Here is a 22,741-nt window from a genome sequence, read left to right on the forward strand (position 1 = left end):
CAATTTTTATTTTCACATGTGCAAGTCTCCCAAAATGTAAACATTTAATGATCGCAACTCGTAGGCACGGAGCCACGCGCAAGAGTGTACCGTATGCTCGTCGGAAAAGATGTTGCCATCAGCTGCTTCCTGAAGCAAGGGGAACTTGGATGCTTCCTGAATGCACATGACAGGAGACGGGATGGCCTTGGACGAAATAAAATCATGGAAAGTGCCAAACCAACCATTTGCTTCCAAAGCACAGGATCACCGGCATGTGCCATTACACCCAGCTCAATGGATATTGGTTATTATTTTTGTTTTTGTAAGGAATATCTTTTGTGTTCAGTGTGAATTTCATCGATAAAAAGAAGAATACAGCCAATGAGGTTATCTTTGTGTAACCCTCTTACTTGTACCTGTTGTTCATTAACAGCCGGCGGAAAGGTGGCAGGGGCAGCAGTGGAAATCTCACGATCGGGTCGCCTTCAACCGACAGGCCAGACGAAGATGGCTCCGTGGTGTTACTCGGCTACCGGCATCTGGAGGGTGACGCCGCAACGGGTGACGCAAAGCTACAGCTCCCGCCCCAACACTCGCCCCAGCGCTCGCCCCAGCCCTCGCCCCAGCGCACGCTGGACGCCGACCAGCGCTACGCCACGCTGCCGGCATCTCTCGCCAAGCGGGGCAGCTTCTCCAAGGCCTCCTTCAAGAAGTACTTGAAATCCGACCATCACAGCAGCTCACCCGAGGGCAAGGCATCCAAGGCGGCGGTGCCCACAAAATGCTTTCCCAGCCCTAAGAAGTGCGCCCCCTTCGGAAGTCCGGAGGGATCTCCCAAGGCAGCCAATTCGAAAGCTGAAGCGGCCGACTTAAGCGAGTCGGGGATAAAGGCGCTGTTTTCGCACGGACTCTCGGGCTTGAAGCATCTTGGCCAGGCCGGCTCGCAGTCACGCACCTCCTCCGAGACGAGCTTGCTGCGGAACAAAACGGACGAAGCCAAAAGCGCCGCCGTGCCCTCCGCCGTGGGCCTGACGTACCGGCCCCACCCGACGCGATCGCTGTCGGTGACTGTCGTCCGACCCGAGGCGGGGCCGGCCCCGGCGTCCGGACTGCGGCGGATCGAAGTGACGCCTAGCCGCAGCGACCCGTACCGTGGAGAGAAAGTGACGCTGCTCACGCCCACGAGGACGCACGCCGCTCGGGGTGAGCGCGCGACGGAGCAGGCGGTCACGCTGCCTTCCCTGGACCCCGTCTCGGAGCCATGGTCGCCAGACTACACCAAGAGTTTGTTCTTCACCCTGCCGCGTGACGTGAAGGGCGGCAACAAGCGCACGAAGCCGGAAGAGACCGTCGCCCAAGCTCCGGTGTCAGAACGCAGCACGGTGCCCTCGATAACCGGCGACGTGTCCCTGCTTAAAAGCTCCTCGCTCGCGTTCTCCGACTCTGGTATTGAGAGCGAGATGAGCTTCTGCCTCATCGGGGCTACGTCACTCGAGGATCGCAGCTCCCAGGCGGTTAAGGTCCCAAGCCAAGAGGTGCCCCAGGGTCACGTGACGCAGAGGCCAAAGGGCGCGTCGGATGCGCCGCAGTCGCGACACGAAGCGAACCTGACGCGGGCAGAGAGCGCCAGCTTCCTGAGCAGCGGCGTGCAGTCGTCGCTCGCCTCCATCAGCTCCCTGCCGTGCGACGAGGATGCAGCCGGGGACGTGCTGCTGTCCCGCGCCATCAAGTCCTCGGCCTCCATGCATTTCGGCGTCCTCGCTTCCTCCTCCCCTCCTTCCTCCTCCGGCCGTGCTGCAGAGCGGTTCGAAAAGCCCACGACGGAGCCGTGCCTCAAGCACGACGTGGCGCTCAAGCTGTCTCGCTCGGACAACGCGCTCAACATCATTACGCACTCCGCCGCGGAGTCGCTCGCCTTCTCAAGCGAGCAGGACCAGCGCGCGAAGACGGACTGCGCAGCTGGGGCAGGTTGCCCCCCCTTCCCTCGCGGCGGCAACAACAACAACAGCGCCACTGGACTCTGCATCGTGGAAAATCACTTCTCGCCACGAAACAGCGGCGGCGGCGCAGGCGGCGGCGGCCACCCTGATGCCAGCGGCAGCGAGATGAGCAGTCCCTCGAAGGGTGAAGCGGAGCGAACGAGCGGGGATGGGGAAGACTCGGACACCGAGACAGAGGACCTGGAGATGATCCAGAATGGCTACTACGACGAGGATGAGGACAGGACGGCGTTCGACAGCGCGACGGAAGACGGCGCGCTCAGCGACAGCTTCTCGCCCATGCACGGCAGCAGCGTGATCCTCAGCCAGAGTGCGACGGTACTGAAGCCCATCGGCGGAACATCGCCCTCCTTCGACGGCGGGGTAGGAGGCGTGCCGTCTGACAGTTCGACGGGGGCGGCGATGCTCGCACCCCCCGGCACGGGCGCTTGCGTCGGCTGCACACCGACCTGCCTGGCGTTTTCGTCAGCGCCACGTGACGCAGACACTTCGCCCGTCCACTCCGGGATGACGGTGGCGCGGAAGGCGATGGGTGGTGGTGTCGGGGGCGGCGGGGGCGGTGGGGGCGGAGGCTCCACAGTTCAGGGTTCACGCGCCCAACTGCTCCACCCCAGCCCCGAGACACCAGAGGCGATGATTATCACAAGGCAGCCAATTTCATCGGCCGCCCAGGGATCGCCCTGGGGTCAAGAAGACGTGGATGACAATCCGCAGCTGCAATGGTAATTCCGCTTTAAATGTCACCGTGCGAATGTTTGCTTTGTGTCTATAGTTATCTTGGGTAGAATGTTTGACTAAATTCAAACTGGTGTCGGTTTTTTTGGTTCTGATGTATGGCCAATGTGTTAGTCGGGTTGTATTGTGTGTTGTCCAGTTTGATGTCCCAACGTTTTGCTCCACTTCCTGGGTGCATCTTCAAGTTCAGCTTAAACTCTATTATTCGACACTCATTATTACAATTTCTACAATGTTTTTAACAATGTGGAGCTGTCGATCGAAATGACTACTGATGTAAACATTTACTATTTATATTGTTGTTATTGACTGGTACGAGTGAACGCCGCCGGTTGGCACCCCTTGCAGAGAAAGTTGTTGACGTCCCAGGTCAAAGTTGTCGCTTAATGCTTCATGTCACACACTCTTCACTTCTTCTTTCCCTCGGCGTTTAAAATTAGCGGTCGAGTTCATAACTGTACGTCGAGCCTGGAAAGCCATTCGGTGGCAAAGCTCCGTGCTGATGTTCCCCGCACGTGTGTTAACGCTTAAACCCCAGCTTCATGCGAGCGAAGGAGGAAGTGAAGAAGCAACTCAAGTTCCCGGGCTTCCTGTACAGCGACCAGGCGACGTTCGCCTCGGCCGTGCCTTACTTCGCGCCTGAGACGCCGGACGGTCTCGGCGACGCCGACGCCATTCATCTGGTGGTGTGCGTGCACGGCCTGGACGGTATGAGACATGCGTTCGAATGTCACCGATGCGCGTGCGCAAGGGAGCGTCCATCAATGGGGCCCGGCCGGCACGGGAGGATGATTGCGTCTCTGGGCCGATGCTTCTGAGATCCTGAAGTTGTGTGGCCGGTATGTTATCGCCGGCAAATGGGCCTCCCTAAGGATGCCCCCGCAACTCTTTTCGTGATTGCGCCACAACGGCAGCCCCTCCAACCCCCCAATGATCAACGCATGATTAGCACGATGGGTTTTAGCGCTATAATAATAACACGAGGCTATCCAGATGGCGCTGCGTTTCACAGATGATGATGCAGTAATTTCACGGTCGGCTTTTGACAGTGTGTTATATGTGGCTTTCCCTGGGACTCGCGAATGGGCCTCCGTCCCCCCTGGGACTCGTGAGTGCTGCCCTGACTGTCCCCCGCAGCTCGTTGTCCTTAATGTTGTCGATGCTAGCGCCCCAGTTTTTTGGTTGCTTTCTGGCCTGTTTTCTGTGTTTCCCTGCCCTGACCCCACCTCTCCCTAGACCCCACTTTCTCTGTCTTCGCGTAGTTTTGTTTTTTGTGATTGCATTTCGACGCTGCGCAGCGCAACTGCTAAATACTATGCGGTAGCGTCACTGCCAGCCTGCTTTTTGTGCCGTTGTTTAGGGAACAGTGCCGACTTGCGTCTGGTGAAGACCTACATTGAGCTGGGCCTCCCAACAGCCAAGATTGACTTCCTCATGTCAGAGAGAAACCAGGTGAGGTATTGTAAATAGGAGTGTGGATATTTCATCATCTAGGACCCATATTGTAATGAGATGGTCCTTGCCTCGTAAAAAGCATCAGTTCACCAACATTGATTCAAGCAAGTCTGACTGCTGATGAGACACTGCATGTTGAAACCGGTCCAGAATTTGCTCGTCTTGCTGAAAGTATGCACTCCCAGAAGGCCATGGTATGGCTGATGGGTTGTGTAAGGAATACTTCAATGTTTTGTACGTGCAGAGACAGATGTGAAGATGTGAACCTTATGGCGGTACCCCGGCTCTCACATAATGATTCGTGATGCAGTCATTTTTAGTCTGTTGATGGTCGGCGATGCGGCAATCGACTCATCTCGACGAGCTGTACACGATGCACCGCTACGGTGCGTACGAGCGTTCAGGGTTTTGGCGCAATCGTCCTCGCTGCGTTTCGACATCACGGAGTAGCACTGATGTCGGATTGATTGGTACCCCAGTTGCACCCCTGGAAAAAATAGTCTCCCAGAAATAAAATATTTAATTGGCTCCGCCATTTTTTATTATTTGGCACCCCGGGGTATCGCCTTAAGGATCATGTATCCTCTGCTTATTTATTCAATTGTCAGATCAAAGGTAACACTTCTATGTAATTTGAACTTCATTCACATGAACTGCAAACCACACTTCTTTCAAATGGTACTGTATTGAAATTTGTGGAGTGGTCTGTGAGTTTGCCAGCAATACAGATTAACTGCTTGCTTCATAAATATGTTTCGGTAATTTTAATGCCCAATTTCTTCGTCAAATTGTGAGAGAGAAAAAAAAATTTACCCGAATATAACGAATATTTTCTTAAATTGAGTTTCAACAACGTAAAAATTGCACAAAGTCACATGTTATGACTTGGCACCTAATGGTTGTGAGTTTCTAACTTTGCGCCGAATGAGTCGCTGGTGAGTAATGAGAGCCCTGCATCCCCCCGCCGGTGTCTGTCTGTCTGTGTGCATGTGCGAACGCCAATCAGAACGACACATTTGCCGATTTTGAGACGATGACGGATCGCCTGCTGGATGAAATAGTTCAGCACATTCAGATCTACAGCCTCACGCTGTGCAAGATCAGGTCGGTACACTGCTTCAATATAGCCGGATAAATATATTAGACGTTAAAACGTCGTGACGTGCTTAAGAACATACAATAAGTCCTCATTTACTTCCGGCAGGCTCCTGCATTGGGACGTTTGGCCAATGCCAATGACGTATGCTACTGGACATGTATGAATAAGTATAACCCGTAAAAACAAAGTTTTTCACTCTAAATCCTTTATATGCGTGGCGGCTAGAGTCCTCTCGTCCTCTGGCTTGAGATTGCTGCCACCTATGGGTCAGATGATTGTCTGCAGTATTAAACAATTGGTAATTAAATATTTAATTTGTTTTCCCTAAACAGTGTAAAATTTTGGAAAAAAATTTTCACGAACATTAATTGTCTCGCACAACGAGTCTGTGTGCAAAATGTCAGCTCGATTGGATCACGGGAAGTGGGTTAAAAAACGACCGAAAGGTTTGCACGGTCGTAAGCAAGCAAGCAAGCGAACTTAATATAAAGGATTTAAAAAGAGCTGTATAGCTCATCAGATTCTTCCAGTATAAATACATATTCTGATATTCTTAGCTGTGGACAGAAACCGGAAAACCCAGAGGACACCCATGTAGAACATGGGTGAGAATATACAATCTCCACGCAGAAAGGCGACCGATTCAGGAATCGAACCCAGGTCCTTGCTGTGAGGCATGGGTGTTGCCAATGCGCTACCCTGCCTACCTATGGAGGCTGCATGTAGAAAAACCTTTTTAGTGACTAGTGTGTTTTTTATTACATCTGTACTATAATTAACTTGTCAGTTATTTTCTGCGTGTAATGGATGCTGCCGTTCTGTAATGGTTAGCACACTGGACTTGCAATCCAGAGGCCGCCGGTTCATTCTCTCGTTGCAACAGTTGAAACAACGAGGTAATTTTATTAAATTCCCCCCTTTCATTTCCGTACAGCAGTATAAATGAGTACACCACAGTTAGTCAATCGGTAGATCGCATGTGGTGGGTTAGAGTGTGGGGACTGCCACGTCAGGCCGCCGTTGAAGAATAGGCCACAGATTCCCTCTTGAGGGGCTCTCTGGGAGTTCCCTCTCATGGAGGCCCTTCTAGCAGCAGTGGCGTGAGCAAGCAATAATCAGGGCTTGGGCCTTTACCTAGTTAAAATTCATTATTGCGTAAAAGAAAGTTTGTGAAGATGAGTTTTTTGTCACAATTTCCTTCAACATTGCAGCACTCGTGGATTTTAAGCGGACCAGCATCTCGCTGCAGTGCGGGGCTTCTCACTGATGTCGTTCTTTTTGATTTTCTCCGCTGCTGTAGCTTCATTGGACATTCGCTGGGCACGTTGATCGTGCGCTCGGTGCTGACAAGGCCACGCTTTCGCTGCTTCCTACCCAAGCTGCACACCTTCCTGTCACTGTCCGGCCCACATCTCGGCACCCTCTATAACAGCAGCGCGCTCGTCAACACTGGTACCGTCCGCTCGCTCGCTCACTCACGCATTCAGTCAATCGCTCACTTGGTCATCTGCTCACTCACTCATTCCTTCACTATCTTGCTCATTTACTCGCCAAAAATAATTGTCCCTATAATTATTGTTATGATCACAATTAGTTTTTTACACACATCTCAAACATTTATAAGGGCAATCCTAGTGGCAGCTGTCCCTGTGGGCACAAGGTGACTCGGCATTTGGCCAGAAAAGGGGCATCAGTCTGGAGGTATGGGGCGACGATTGCTGCTTTGTGTAATCCCTGTTGATTTATTTATTGATGCACAAAAACTGGAAAGCATGCTCCTAGCAGCGTCTCTCTGCCAACTGACAGCGTGCACGTAAGGTAACTCTTTCCAGGCTTGATTCTTTGCGCTGCGTCATCGATCATCAATTGTTTGTACATCGTGTGTGCGTCTGTGCGTCAGGGCTGTGGTTCATGCAGAAGTGGAAGAAGTCTGGATCGCTGCTCCAGCTGACGTGCAGAGACCATCCTGACCCTCGGCAGACCTTCCTCTACAAGCTCAGCCAAAAACCAGGTGCCAGTTTTGCCCCACATCGTCTCATTTGGCATACGACCAAATTTGTTCTAATTGCCTTCTGACTAAGGTTGAAAGCATTAATGCATTGGCCGTTTCTGTCCCACTGTAATGGGGGAGGGGGGGGAAGCATTACACCTCTCAAAAAGATAATCCGATATTCTGGACTTGCCCTTTTCAAAATAGCCCAATTGATCAAAAGAGTTGCTCCTAATTCGGTGAAACAAACCACAGCGGGAAAGGACGATTTGCAAATATGCGGATGTATTTCGCCCCAATAGTCTTTCTGCTTCTGCATTAAGTAAATTATTCCAAAGACAAATGAGTGTTAGAAGGCGTTGCATAGTCCATGGGGGTGCGCATGATTGCATAACGCTTGTTATACTACATACTTGTACAGTAATAATAATAATACTGTACGTAAATATAAATAAGTTACTACTGAAAAAATGCACCAATCGTCTCAGTGGAATTGGGAAATAACTTACGTGAATAAAAATAAAGAATGGATTCTTACACTCGTGATTTGACGCGCGTGTATTCTGAGCGTAAGAATCGATTTTTAATCTTAATCGATGGTTCGCTAGACGTTCCATTCTGGATAGCAGGGGTTATGTGATCAATTCCTTGGTCAATTCTGTTTTTTAGCATTCCACAGGCGATGGCATCATATGGGTTTTTAACTGGCCTTCAATGAGATATGTCAGCATTCTCCAGCCAAACCACACTTGACACATTTTAGCCTTCCACGCTCCAGAAACATTTTTAATAGCTGCTAAAAAGCAAAGTTAAAACGAGTGTTGTTTGTTTTAGTTTTTTGCGTTGTCGATAATTGTATGTAAGATAAAAAAAAATGTTAAACTGATTATCAGTTTACTGACCACTAACCAGCACTGACTCGCATGGTGAATTATGGTCAAATAAGCTCCATGATTGACACGGCGCAGTGAGGCCTGGACTGGCAAACGTTTTCTGTTTTGATTGATATATATTGAGTATGTAATAGGGTGTCACGTGACCCGTCGCATGCAAACGCGATGTGCGGTTTCGACAACACTCGCGTTACATCGTTTCTAAAATCCAACTGGATTCCATTGTAGATTCCGTGACTTTCGGGCATCGATAACTGAATCTATAAACGATTATTGACACGATCGATTATCGATATTATAACCCCGCTTAAAATCCGCTGTAGGTTTATTTCGCACGTGCTCGTCGTTGGCTGTGTTCACGTGAGCGCGTGCGTAAACTCGCGGTTCTATCCTGCCCCCAACCCCCCCCCGCCTCTAGGCCTGCAGCACTTCAGGAACGTGGTACTGGTGGGCTCCCTGCAGGATCGCTACGTGCCCTACCACTCGGCTCGCATTGAGATGTGCAAGCTGGCGCTCAAGGATAAGCAGTTGGGTGAGTGGCTGGACCTCCGCAGGCCCTCTTTCCCGCGACCCTTTGTACACGTACAGCCCGCTGACAATTTAAAACCGTTGTTACCCTTGAAATCGGTACAGGTGCTAGGCATATTAGTAACATCAAAGGCTGGTGAGAGGTGGCTTGGAGAGGCCTTCGTTCGGCAGGGGATTGATCACAGCTGAAGATAATTATTTTGTAAGAGGTGACGGGGGTGGTTTAGATGTCATATCTCTGCTGGTATTGCTGAGATCCCGGGTTTATAATCCACACAAGTGCCTGTGCTTAAACCGGCCTGCGGATCGACCGTTGCCAGCGATGACGATCGTGATATTTGTGTGAAACAGCCACGTTTCGTTGCCCCTCCCCACCTTGGTCCAGGTGCGGTGTACGCCGACATGATTGCGAACCTGCTTGGGCCCGTGCTGGCGTCCGAGCGGTGCCGCCTGGTGCGCTACGACGTGGTGCACGCGCTGCCCAACACGGCGAACTCCATCATCGGCCGCGCGGCCCACATCGCCGTGCTCGACTCCGAGCTCTTCCTTGAGAAGTTCCTGCTCGTCAGGGGACTCGAGTACTTCCGATAATGGCCTGGCAGGGCAGGGAAGGGGGGGGAAAGAGCTTGCCCGAACAGATACGAGCACCGCGCGTCATCTCTCTGGAGAGACGCCAGCCGTTGGCTCGTGGCTCCTGGGGACGGGGGCGGCCGTCGATCGGTTGCGCTTGTGTGGTGAAGGTCAGCGCTTGAAATCGTTGAGGTAACATCATCATTCTCACGTTTGTTATTCGCGCAGTTCTCAGCGCAAAGGCTTATGCAGAAGGCGTTGGGTTTCGCAGACGAGAATCCGCAGTGGTTTACCCAGGTCACTCTCGCAAACGAGACTGTCCTGGTGTCTTGAACGAGTTCTTGCCTCGTTAAAAAAAATACGAAGGAAATGACTTGAGAGTAGGAGGGCGATGTTGCCCTGCGCTTTTGCCCAATTAGGTCATTTGCAAGTGACGTTTTTAGATTTGGAACGTGACGCCAGCACAACATGGCCCACACATTTTTTCGAATAACGTCACGGGGGGTCTATGGTGACACGTATTTACGATTTAATAGGGTCCCGCGGTATTCACCAGGGGCGAACTTTTGCGACAAGCGGCAAACTGTCCACCGCTCTGGCACGTTCGCGGCCCAGCTCGTGCCAGTGCGCTGCGCCGTTTCAGCTTAAGGCCTTGCGCGTCCGTCCACTGCTCCGCTGAGTTCCAATTCTCTTGCTGTTGTGTAATAAGCCAACGTGGAGCAAGGCAGTGGGGGGGGGAGGGGGTATGCATGATGTGCAGTTGGTGGGCTACTACTTGGGCATGTAGCTTGCTGCTTTTCCCACAACTGGATTAAGACCGTGACTTAATAGTGAATAATTGCAGTCAAAGCGAGCGATTCTCCTCTCCGTCTCGTGCTGATGCAGCCGATTGTCTGTTCGTAACTCGTTTTGTGTTTTGACGCTAATTCCACTCCACGGAGATGCATTTTGGTTCCTATTTATCCCAGCTTTGGCAGGAAAATCTGCTGGTTTAGACGCCTCATGATAAGAGCACTGACGCCATGAGTTTTCCGTAGCTGAACGTGGCATGCACCATCATGATAGCATGCAAACACACAGAGGCAGCCACCTTCAATAACATTTGCTTCATACCATGAACAGAAAGAAAAAGATCCCCAATGCAGCATACACAAGCTGTTGGGGTAAGTACTGTTAACGTGCACCTATGAATTCTGGCACGGCACACAAGGTATTTACACACCATACCAGACACTCGGTTATGGTTGAGTCGACCTGGGAGCGGCCTAGGGACCGGTTCATATATTCCTCACCGATGTTGCCCGTGAGCGGGAATCGAACGCAGATCGGCAGGTCCGTAGCGCGGTGGGTCAACCACTGCACTACCACCAGCGTGCACGTGCGTACACGGAAGCGAAGTCATGCCTACACGCGCACACACACACCCAGGCAGCTGCCTTCAAGAGCATTCCAGCCACTTTCTCGGTTAACGCAGAATCAGCGCTACGCTTGCCAGCAGATGTTTACTTGTTTCTTTAAGTGATTCGCAAGTGTGAGATGATGTGTTTATACGTGTTTTGTTAAGCGGTCGTTAATTTTTGCGCAAACAGTCTCTTCATTCCAACCACAGCAAGAACCATTGGGGCTGCACCACAATTAATCGTGAGCAGTCGTATACTGTATTACAATTAGTTTTTTATCCTGTGGAGATCGGCTTTTATTTGCGCGTATCTGATACTGTGTGGTCGGCTTGAGCGAAGTCTTAACGATCGATACGACGAGTTCCGCAGAATGCGCTCTCCCCTTTGTCCTGTAACTGCCAAACACGCGAGTTATAACCATTCCGCATACTTGACGGCAATAATGCTGAACGGTGAAAACATTTACATAAATTTCAAGTCATTTGCCAAGCCCCAACCTCTGCTTTTCGATCAGCAACCACCCTCGTACGTTTGTCACCGGCTACTGGCGCCGGATGGCACATTTGTAAGATGCATATATTTTTTAACGTTACGTCGTCTTAATATATATGCGAGTCCATGTATATTGGGTAAGTGCGGGAGTCTGCGTGTGGAATATTGTGGACAGCACGGTGTTCGTTGCAGGTGGAGTAATTTAACGGAGGTGAGAGACAAGGATGGATTGTCAAATTTCACGTTTAAAGTACGGTATATATATAATGTAGATGTACAGTTTTTGAATGTAATATTGAGGATGTAGTGGACAAATATTTGATTCAGTGCTAATATTTCCGTTTACCAGGTCCGCATTCTAATGACCAAGCAGAGATGTCCTCTGTTGGACGTTTTTCGTTTTCAGACAGCGGTAGAGTTGGAGAGCCTCCCTCCCATTTAAGCTGTCTCGTTGTAATATCGGCAATGCGGATCGTATTAACTAACCCAATGCAGAGACGATATTTAATTTCGCGAAATACGGTCTCCGAATAATGGTTATTACTGTCCGTTCCTTCATTGATTAACAAACAAAATCAATCCACATTTCCGCTGTGATTGGTTGATTGAATTGTGGCGGCTGCTGCTGCTGTTTCTGCGACTGCTGCTTCTGTCCAACAAGATGGGCATTTCTTGCACGGTTCGGCAATTACATCCTACGCACAACCGTTAAAAGACGCAAAGATAAACATTTGACGTGATTACAACCACGTAGTTATTCCCAGTTGCGCCGTTAAGCTCTCCGATTTGTGTTGGGCACGATGTCCGGGCGTTTCGCTCCACGAGCCGGGAACATCCTGAAGTATTAAAATCTTTAAATCTCTCAACGACGAGAACTAATCGCAACAATTGGTGCAGGCCAGAAACCAAAAGTTTTGTCAACACACAAAAATACACACTGTGTATCACAGAAAAGCTCTAAGCCGTATAAATGACCACAGTGCAGTTCTTCTGAACAGGTAGTTTCCTAGATTTGAAGTTTTCGTGACTGCAAGGATTCATACTCTTTGGTTTTTTCGGTAAAGTCACGTGGGCAAAATTACTGTGACGGTTCCACCTGAAGACGGAAGCTTGTGTTGCCTCCGAAACGTGATTTTATTTATTAAACATTTTTTACCTACGTGATTTTACAGAAAAAACCAAAGAGTAGGTAGTTTCCTGTATAAGGCTGCGAGTTCTCTTGTACACGCAGTGCACACTTGTGCGTACTCTGAATTAATTCAAACTCCCAGGACGTGACGCGAAACGGTGGGACGTCACGCAGAACAACACGCGGTCCAACCCGAGCGAAGACCGCAAAGATATTGGACGGGACTAAATTGAAGCGTCAGGGGGTTCTGCCACAGTGGACCCGTCACTTTAACGTTGGTGCTGTAATGCTGCTTGGTTGTTATGTGTCTTTTTTTATGGAGTTATTTCGAACGTTTTTTTTTGTTTATATCGTTTTAGACTTCATGCAATGCATGAATCCCGACGGTGTGTGTTTATATTGTTGCGCTGCGTGTAACTTTTCTTACAGTGACGTCTATGGTTTACACTTGGCAATGCTTGTGGTCGCTCTGTTACGAGGTTATTTGCATTTCTCTTTTTTCTATCGAACGGTGAGGCTCCGGGGGTGTGGTAACTTTGGGTTTTGTGTGTTTTTTTTTCAAACTTCGCATCATTTTGAGCAAAAGCATTGTTGTGGATATGCACGTTTCTGCGGACGTTAGCGGATCTGGTCTGTGACTATGCGGTAAAGATGTAAACTAATTACTGGAACGAACATTTTAAACGTGACTATCGCCGTGCTCGAAGGATAATTGAGATGGTCATCGTCGGCATTGGTGGTATTGAGGCAGCGGTTGAAATTTCACATTTTCTATGGCGAGTGGAGACAAAGCGTGTTAAAGTTTCTTTTTTGTTTGACCAGGTGAGAGAAATCTCGGGAGCAGGACATCTCGTTTTTTTGGGCGAGTCGCCCGTGTCACCAACCTGACGAGCAAAGCCAACGCAGTACAGCACGGCGATGACGCGAATGGGAGTCGGTGCCAAAAGCAACCGTGTCGCATGCGGAATCGAAAATTCGGCAAAAACACGAATCAGTTTTTTAAATGATTAAGATATTGGATGATACAGGTTTTTTTTTGGGTTAGTTTGCGTAAATATATAAATGTGCTGTTAAACCCGCCACCACCCGACACAGCCGATGAGTAAGGTTTGTCACGTAAACAGAACGTGGCAATTCGTTAAGAGTACAGCACACCGGTGTGTTGGAGAGCCAAGCCACAACATTTACAATCAGATTGTAAATACAATCCACAACGTTTAAATGTTGTGGATTTTCTCTCCAACACACTGGTGTGCTGTGCTAGTAACGAATTGGCATGTTCTGTTTACATGACAAACCTTACTAATGGGCTGTGTCGGGTGGTGGCGGGTTTAAGGACACATTTATGCGATCTAACCCAAAAAAACTGTCTTATGGATGATATTGGTCACGAAAGCCTACATGTTAAACTGAATATATTGGTGATAAATTGACCCTGGGCAGGATTTAAGGCGAGGAGACTTGCTGCTCCGCTAACTGAGCTGTATCCCAGCGATAGCAATAATGTTATGATTATGTACACACACACACACTCCCTTTTCCAGTCCACTGCTGGGCGAGGAGCTGCGGGGATTGTATGGCCATGCTTCAACCGCGCTGGACAGCACAGAATTGGTTGAGCTGGAGAGCATAAATGTTGGAGCGACAGGGTACAGGATACAGCAGTTGATTTTGCTGTGCTTGCCCGGTCCCTCCTTGCTGCCCATCACGTGGCTCCACGGAAGCCTATAGCACCTATTTTTTTCACGTTGGACTCCCATCCGAACCCCTGTCCAGTGCCAACATTGCTTAGCGTCTTGGGATCTGACGAGATATCGGCTGCTGCTTTTTCAGGCGGTTTGGTCAAATGTGTTGAGGTGAGATGTATAGTGCCCTGAGACGCTTTAAACAAAACAAATAACACGTTTTAGATCGTTTAGGTTTCTCTTGCCAAAGCGAGCGGTCGTTTGAAAGGGACGTTTATTTTATGGTAACAGGTGTCAGTCACGCGAGACGAGGTTCATTTGTTTCTACGTGTCGCTTAAACGATCTGTTCACGAGCAAAGGCATCGCACGCGGCACGAACGACTGAATGATGTGCAGCACGCACTGGTAGGGTGTCTCGTTTAAATCCTTCTGCCTGGTTTTTGTTGTTGTTGTTCCGGAAGCCAGGTGATTATCTTAAGTATGCAGAACCCACAAGGTCAAGATATTGCGCGTCTGTGTAGATAATTAGATGTAAATGTATATTTATATATCATAAGTTCAGTCCATACTTAATAATGTGACGCTGCTAATGGTCAATTGGATGATGGCACATTGTGTCGCACTGTGTTTCTCTCAAATGTGCAACTCACCCGGTCGCGGATGCAGCCTGCCAGACTTGAGCAAGACAGAGGAGCAAGCTGGTCTTCTGCAGAAAAATACATTAACGTAAATATGGGTTTACATTTGCATGCGAGACTTGTGTTTAGTCTGTTGTCCTTCCCCCCGAACCTCCGATCTAGGGATGGTTGGCTACTTACGGTGCGAAAGAAGTTCAACATACATACGATGGCGATAGCGCGTTTACTTTTAAGCCGAGGTCTCAAGGTTTTGCGTTGTATCACTTTAAATGTAAGTCAAGCCATCCGTTTAATGTATATGGTGGGAGCTGAAGGGCGGTAAGGAGGTTTACATGAATGCATGCCCTCTCCGAACATTACAGTTTTGATCCAGATGTGGTTTTCAGTGATGGGCTACTGGTTGAGAAATTCGTCTTCAGGAGTTGAATCTGCAACTAAATTATCGATTTGATTTCTCGAGAGAAAGCAGAGCAGGGAGCACCAACAACATTTTTTTGTTTCCATATTGAATCTTCCAACTCCTGTAGATTTTCCGCAGTCGTGTGTGGCAAAAGCCCAACGCAGAAAAACAGCCACATTTGGATTCCAAATTGCACACGTTGATCATTACTTCTTCCACGTCGTTTTTTGTTATTCCATTGTTTGTACAAAAATGTCCTAGTGAAATGCGACGCGCGCACATTACGACACACGACGGACAATTCACGTGTACGGCAGAGGTCGCAAACGGGTTTTGATTCCTTACCCGTACCCGGCCGCACCAGGGTCGCAAATGGGTACCCGTTCCCGGCCGGGTACGGGTTCCCGTTCCCTACCCATACCCGTACCCTACCTGAAATGAGTAACAAACGGTTACTCACCAGTGACTCATGGCCTACCCGTACTCGGCCGCACCAGGGTCGCAAATGGGTACCCGGCCGGGTACGGGTAGCCGGATATCGGGTAGGGTACGGGTATCGGGTACCCGGTTGCGACCTCTGGTGTACGGTGTAGTGGAGAGCAGCAACGAGGTCGGTTGACTCCCAGACGTTGCGACGTTCCGAGTAGAAGGAAGCCGGCCGGATTCACGGGACACTCCACGAATTGGTTTCGATCGTACGGCTCGGTGGCATTGGTGTTTTTGACGCGTGGCAGGTTCACAAATCGCGTGTATTGTATAAATGGTTTATGATGTTACAGCAACAAACAAACAAAAAAACCTTTCCACACGTGGGTAAAACTTTTGTAATTGTACCTCATAGTTGTATTTAAGAAATATTCGGCACATTAATTATCGACGCCGTAGTAACAAAAGAAAAAATAAGGTGAAAAATGTGAAATTGTGGTTACAGATTAATGCGATGTCCATGACTGTATTGGTACCGCAGTAACTGCCTTCTCACCCAATAAATATCGGTGCCTGGTTTAGCAATTCCTTCATTTGAACCTGATGGCGGGACCCCGGGGTCCCATAAGCCCCCGGCTCTCGCATAAACTACGTTGCGACGTCATTTAATGACTGTTGAAGGCGAACGATACGGCAATCTTTTTCTCTCGACGAGCTCTACACGATGCGCTAATCAAAGTTTTGTTTTTGACTGCGGCATTCGTCCTCGCTGCTGCGATTGGACACGACATAACAATCCGCGCCAGGCGGGTCGCGGCGTTGATGTGCGCGGTGGGACGGAGTCGCCAAAAGAAATAAATTAATTGATATTTTGACTGACGTTTATTTGGGCCCCCCTGGGTCCCGCCATAAGGTTTATCTAGTAAGTCCTTCATTTTCGTGTATCACACCAACTTAAGGGGGGGGGGGGGGTGGGTGGTGGACAGGTCCACGCACGGTCAGTGACGATGCTTAAGTCATCATCGGCTGTGCAGGGCTCTCCTCCAGCAGACAACGCTGGAGCAGACGAGCAAGGCATCGCCTGCTCTTCAAGGAGCAATAACCTATCATCACGTGAACTCCGGTCGTCCTCGCAGCGGCTTTTGGCTCGCCATCGAACAAAGACGGTCACTGCATCGCGCGCCACTTTACAATCATCCAGCTTGAAAACGAATTTCTTTCGAACTGATTTTTGTGTTTGGTTTGTTGTCCTTCCACCGCACATCCCAATTAGCATGGTTGGCTACGTGCAGTGCGAAGGAAGTTCAACGCGCATACGTACAGACACAGTTCGCCTTCTGCTTACTGAGGTTTGTGTAGCAGCAGCAGGCACCTGTACGTAGGCGGGCAGTCATTAAAACAACGAATGGATGTCGAATACAAGATGATGGCAACTTTGAAAATAATTGTCTTTGTTGCGATCAAATTGGAAGAAGAAAAAAACACGGATTGCATTGCCATTACAAACTCACCACATTCGTCATTAGCACTGCGTTGTGAGACAAATATATACAAGTAGAGTCACGTAGAAGGAAAGTAATAAAAATAAACATAAAATAAAAATTCTCACCACGTTTAGGCCACAACACAAGCAGCCGTCCTCGGGTGAAGAAAAAGAGCTGTCGGAAAGACATTGGGACGCTGTCTTTCCGACAGCTCTGTTTCTTCACCTGAGGACGGCTGCTTGTGTTGTGGCCGAAACGTCGTGAGAAATTTTTATTTTATTATGTTTTCTTTTTATTATTTTATTATTTCCTTTCTACGTGACTTTACCGAAAGAACCAAGAAGATGAATCCCTGCAGTCACGAAAGCTTTAAATCCACAAATATATACATGTAGGCTAACATTTGAGACAGTGACCGTTCTTCGAGAGCTATAAATTAAGTTGTGTTCATCGCAGCAAAAAAAGTACCCTACCTATATAGCTCTAAAGAAGTGCCTTTTGCCCGACACGTCCTCCAGCATATGCTGGTCTCTCGCGCACAGTGCTAATAGTGAAGTTGGCGAGATTTAATTTACGGCACTTGCTGCCATTGGCCCGTGTGGTCACCGTTAAGGAGGAGGATTTGGCTCTGCGGTACCAGTCTGCAGTGGGTGTTGCTGTTGGCACCGTGAGGCCAGACGGCATCAGTGTGTGGAGCTGGCCGTGAAGTGACAGGCTTTTACTGTGTTCAGCAGTGCAGTGTTGGTGCACATAGACCCTTACAGACCAACAGGACACCTTGATCATGAGCCGATGTGGTGACACACCAGTGATTATATTTATCAAGCGATTTGAAGATGGATCACTTTGAGATTTATAACAAAAGTCATTGACCTGGTAGGCTGTGAAATGGTCCAAAAAAGGCAAGTGGGTTTGATAAACCATGTATTTGGACGTTTGAGTGTCATCTCTCTGTAGAAGTATGGGTTTTCTCTGGGCTTTCAATATTCTTCCCAGATGAGAAAAAAACATTAATTAGACAAAGCTATCCAAACATCCCAATGCAGAACCGTTGTAAATAAGACTCTCAAGAGTCGATGAGGCTTTCTTGTATGAATGAATAATGATGCTGTTTTGTAATTTTCTTACAAATGCAAGTGTGTGTGCTTACCACACTCATTCTAAATTGACCAACAACAACAAAGGACGATTGTTACTGCTTTGGCATTTGTGCACAGGTCACAAACATTCCACATTTATCAATTACACTGCCCAAGAAGGAAACAATGTAATATTAATAATGACTTGCCACACTTCTCTTGAGATGGCACTTGATTGAAGACACGTTCACTTGACATCAGGCGGAGACCCCCACCGCAACAGCCCCGAGTCTCCCGCGCGTCTCCCTTTTATATACCGACACGAGGCCACGCCCCCCTTCTCGATCATTCTCGCTGACTCTGGAAGCTCGCTCCACCGGCAGACTCCACCGTCCTCTTCCGTCACCTGACCACGCTCCCTTCTCGAACATTCCCGTAGCCACCGGTCCCTTCGTACTCACAGCTGACACCCCTGTCATTACCTCCGGTGGCCACTAGTGCATTCACATTGTAGGCTGACTCCCCTGTCATTACCTCCCGTATGTAGGCGCAATTGTCATTACAAATGTATGTTAATAGTTTCACAAAATAAAATAGTCTCCACTTATTCGCCATCATTGTCAACACTTCTCGATCATTCCCGTAGCCACCGGTCCCTTCTCACTCACAGCTGACACCGCTGTCACTACCTCTCGTGGCCACTAGTCCCCTCCCACCGCATGCAGGCGCTCTTGTCATTACAATAGCACACACAGACACATCTGTGCTATGAAAAAAGGACCACTGCCCGGAACATCACCGATTATATCATCATTAGTAACGCCATAGGCCCGTTGCGCCAACCAGCGTGTTATATCCAACATAAATTTTTGAAAATTGTTGCCGTGTTAGGGTAGTCAAATGGACGGAATACGTTGAGTTGGTGTTATTTGCACCCAATCTGAAGTCGTCGTCCCCCCCCCTTATCCGCGGCGTCGGTGGGGATACAGAAGATGCTCGCCTCGTCGTGTGAATTCTCCAACCGGGGGGGGGGGGGTGGTTAGAGACACTCGGCCGACAAAGATCGCGACGTCAATGGAACGAGCAGAGATGTTCACGCTCAAAAGGAGTGCGTGCGACCACAACATCGGGCAACTCGGTTTTTTTGTTGCATCGCATTTTTTACATGCAGTGCGCGCTCCTTGGTTTCTGTCATCGCGCTGAGCTTGTCATCTCTGTCTCTGTCGACGAACAAATTTATTTTTTACGCAACTTGTCATAACTGAGTTACCATCATCACGCGGGTCGATCAAAAACACAATCTCCGCCGCGGGTCGCGGTACCCATGTGGTCGACCGGAGGCAGGAGGATATAAAGTTATCATGTTTCGTTTCTTCCTCCTGCGTGGTCGGTCGGTCGCTCGTCGCAAAAGCAAAACAAAAAATAAATGTCTGCTGTATTTTGAAAAAAAATGCTCGTCCTCAACGCCTCCTTTGAATTCCGAAAAAACAAACGCAACAGCCATCGTCTGTTCCCCGCTGTGCACATGCGACGTTGGAGCAAACGTTGGTCTTGAATCCAAGATCGACCGAGTAATGGTAAACCCACGCTAACACTTTCAGAATCGGAATGCGTATTTCTACTGGAGGAATCCGATAAGCTATAACGCTCTTTTTTTCACAGATGTCCGGTAGGGGCGGGTCAGAAAGCTACAACGATAAACAGCACAAAGACACGATCGGAGTCGAAACTATCGGAAAGGTAGGCAAAACGAAGAGTCACATATGACTCGGTAAAGTCACGTAGGTGAAAAAATAAAAATAAATAAAATAAAAAATTTTTAATAAATACATTTTTTGTATTTGTTCACCTACGTTACTTTACCGAAAGAACCAAAGAATATGGATCCTTGCAGTCACGAAAACTACAAATCTAGAACGTCAGATATGAGACACAGGTGAGTGCAGGCTAAAACAAAACGAGTAAAACACGCGAACGGCAATTTCGAGATTGCAAATGCGGGACAAATGAATCAACCCAAGTAACTGTGGAACGTTGGGCCCAACGTTTGATCTAACGGTTCCAACCACATGGCCGACGTGAACTCTACGTTCCATGTTCACTGCGTTATGTATCAATGCAATCCCTCCACTCCCCGCTCTGTTGGTGTTGCTGCATACCGAGACGCGGTTGCGTTTGAAAAAAAAACGCTCCGAAAATCCAGACGCGCGCGTGGAGAAACGCGGCTCTGTCGCGTTGGTTTCGATGCTCCCTCCCCCCTGTAACCGTGATTTATTTAGCGCAGTAGGTAGCGCATTGACGCCACAATGCACTCTGGTGCCGTGCAGTACTCTGCGTAATTTGCAGGATGTGCACGTACGTGAAGGCATAATTTCTCGCGATTGTTTTTTTCTCGTGGGATCGCTGGCAGGCACATGTAATGGTGAGATGTTAACTACCTCGCTCGGTATACAGGAGGTCGTGGGTTCGATCCTGACCCTGACGCCGGCTGTATACAGGAATACCTCGCACTTTCGTCTGGTTAGGGACCAGAGCATGGACGAATGTCAATGCAGAGCCTTTATTTAGCTTGCAAATTTATTTTGGCCGGCGAAAAACGTACATGTAAATAACTACAGTAAATATAAAAACGTACATGCAAATACCTACAGTAACTATGTAACACATGCGTGCAAAACCTAAATAAATAGAAATAAAATTAAAATAAACAAGAATAAATACAAATAAAAAAATTAAAAAATATTTCCTTTAAATGTTTGTATTCTTGCGTAAGTGGACGATGAATATATTGGTGATAAGTACCGTATTATTAATATATCAATAAACACAAATATAAGAGATGCTCACTGAACGACTTATTCAAAGACTGAACGAAAAAGATGGCGCGTGGCGCGAACGACGTGGAAGGTTTGGGATGAAATCGGACGAAAAGAGGAAAGAACGTAGACGAAATTTGAAATGTGGTTAAAATTTAAAAAGGCCGAAAGAGCGAATCGACGAAAGTCAAGGTGATAATTGTTTTTTTACCCTTCTATCTGGCAACAAAACTGACACCTTTTTTACAAGGAGTCATGTTTACATAGACCACAATACCTGCAGTCATAATGCAAACAAAAAACATAACTCTGATAATGTGCACTGTCCTTGAAGTTGATTGGTCCACACCCGAGACGTAAGTGGACGATGTGTGGACCAATCAACTTCAAGGACAGTGCATACATTATCAGAGTTATGTTTTTTGTTTGCATTATGACTGCAGGTATTGTGGTCTATGTAAACATGACTCCTTGTAAAAAAAGGTGTCAGTTTTGTTGCCAGATAGAAGGGTGAAAAACCAATTATCATATTTTTACTGGCAAATGAGGTTCCAATGGTGTGAAAGTGAAGGTATCGCTGTATTTGTAGTTTGCGTGTTTCTCTCTCGCCATGGTCGCGTGGATTTTTCTCCGGATCCTCCAGTTTTTCCCCTCCACATTTAGAATCAACAACATGCGTTTACAGTAATTGGCTGCGATAAATGTCCACATGATAAGCCACTTCCTTGAGCTATCATTTGTGGTCAGGTCGCTTCTACAAAAAGTTATATATCTCAGTGGGCCTTTCCTGCTAAAAATTGGTTTTAAAGTTTAGTTTTAATAATAGTGAGATGTATACTAGATGTGGTGTGTCGGGCGCGGAAAAACATTTTCGAGGTCTCTGGTACACTGGAGTTGGCACTCGACTCGTAGTAGCCCACAGCCTGAGTTGGGGGTTGTGAGTATTGTGGATGTGGTGTGCCGGGCAATACCCCAACATACACGGCCAAGCTAAAAACCCTGATGTGCATGCAGTAACACATCTGCTGCATCTTCTTGGTTCTTTCAGTAAAGTCACGTAGAAGGGAAGTAATAAAATAATAAAAACAAAATAAAATAATTCTCACGACGTTTCGGCCACAACGCAAGCAACCGTCCTATTACTTCCCTTCTACGTGACTTTACCGAAAGAACCAAGAAGATGAATCCCTGCAGTCACGAAAGCTTTAAATCGAAACTCCTGCTGCACTTGATTGTAACAAACCCATCGACTCGCACCTCGCGTGTCCTGTAGTCGTGGACCTTAATCCAGTGAGCGTGGGGTCACGGGTTAATCCCTGAAGAGTTGGCCTGTCCGTGGCTCAGTCTTTTAAGTTGCGTTGTAGGATTCCCAGTAAATGCCACGCGCGTGTGTCACCTTACGTAACCCAGTGCGGACCCAACATCCTCAGGGCTCTCCTATCTTCGTCCTGCAAACTGTAAGGGTGGGTGGGAAACGCGACGCCACGGCAGCTATTTATGAATTTTCGTGGGGGTGTTGAACCGAGTGCTCCGTTTCATTTTTTTTGTCCCCTCTCCTTTGAAGTTCACCGATCTGGTAGATAAGTTGCGTTCCTTTTCCTAGCCACCCACCAGCAACTACCTCAACCGATCTCCACCACGCCCCGATAACAACCACCACCAATGGCAATCACCAACGCTAACCACCACCTTCAACCACCACAACCCTCGTCTCCTCGACAATAACCACTACCGCCCCCAGTATCCTGTACAGCTGCCGTCGTGACGGAACATTTTTGTTGTGTTTTAGTTTGTTGGCCTTTTCCCGCACCTCCGATTAGCACGGTTGGCTACGTGCGGTGCGAAAGAAGTTCAACATACACACACACACATCGTCATTCCCCATGAAACCAACAACCTTCACAACCCTCTCCTCTTGCCCGACCAACCACCACCACCA

At 48.4% G+C, this 22,741-nt stretch overlaps 1 protein-coding gene and 1 long non-coding RNA gene across 5 annotated transcripts in view; one reads left to right on the forward strand and one right to left on the reverse strand.

The window, feature by feature from the left end:
* Positions 1 to 13,356, forward strand: part of LOC133352842 (protein FAM135A-like) — a 48,271-nt gene extending 34,915 nt beyond the window's left edge. For all 3 annotated transcript variants that reach the window (XM_061568793.1, XM_061568795.1, XM_061568794.1), the window contains 8 exons: positions 416 to 2,704; positions 3,256 to 3,425; positions 4,078 to 4,169; positions 5,179 to 5,276; positions 6,572 to 6,723; positions 7,172 to 7,282; positions 8,573 to 8,686; positions 9,068 to 13,356. In XM_061568793.1, the coding sequence (XP_061424777.1) occupies positions 416 to 2,704; positions 3,256 to 3,425; positions 4,078 to 4,169; positions 5,179 to 5,276; positions 6,572 to 6,723; positions 7,172 to 7,282; positions 8,573 to 8,686; positions 9,068 to 9,273 (3,232 nt within the window). In that variant the 3' untranslated portion in view covers positions 9,274 to 13,356. The remainder of the gene's footprint in view (positions 1 to 415; positions 2,705 to 3,255; positions 3,426 to 4,077; positions 4,170 to 5,178; positions 5,277 to 6,571; positions 6,724 to 7,171; positions 7,283 to 8,572; positions 8,687 to 9,067) is intronic.
* Positions 1 to 14,664, reverse strand: part of LOC133352912 (uncharacterized) — a 33,423-nt gene extending 18,759 nt beyond the window's left edge. For both annotated transcript variants that reach the window (XR_009756309.1, XR_009756308.1), the window contains exons 1-3: positions 14,610 to 14,664; positions 10,545 to 10,656; positions 9,097 to 9,277 (exon numbers count right to left, since the gene is read on the reverse strand). This is a non-coding gene — a long non-coding RNA (uncharacterized LOC133352912). The remainder of the gene's footprint in view (positions 1 to 9,096; positions 9,278 to 10,544; positions 10,657 to 14,609) is intronic.
* Between the last annotated feature and the right edge of the window lie 8,077 nt (positions 14,665 to 22,741).

The sequence above is a fragment of the Lethenteron reissneri genome, chromosome 42 (genome assembly GCF_015708825.2).
Source record: "Lethenteron reissneri isolate LAM-NWPU_2019-01 chromosome 42, ASM1570882v1, whole genome shotgun sequence".
NCBI classification, from domain to species: Eukaryota; Metazoa; Chordata; class Hyperoartia; order Petromyzontiformes; family Petromyzontidae; genus Lethenteron; species Lethenteron reissneri.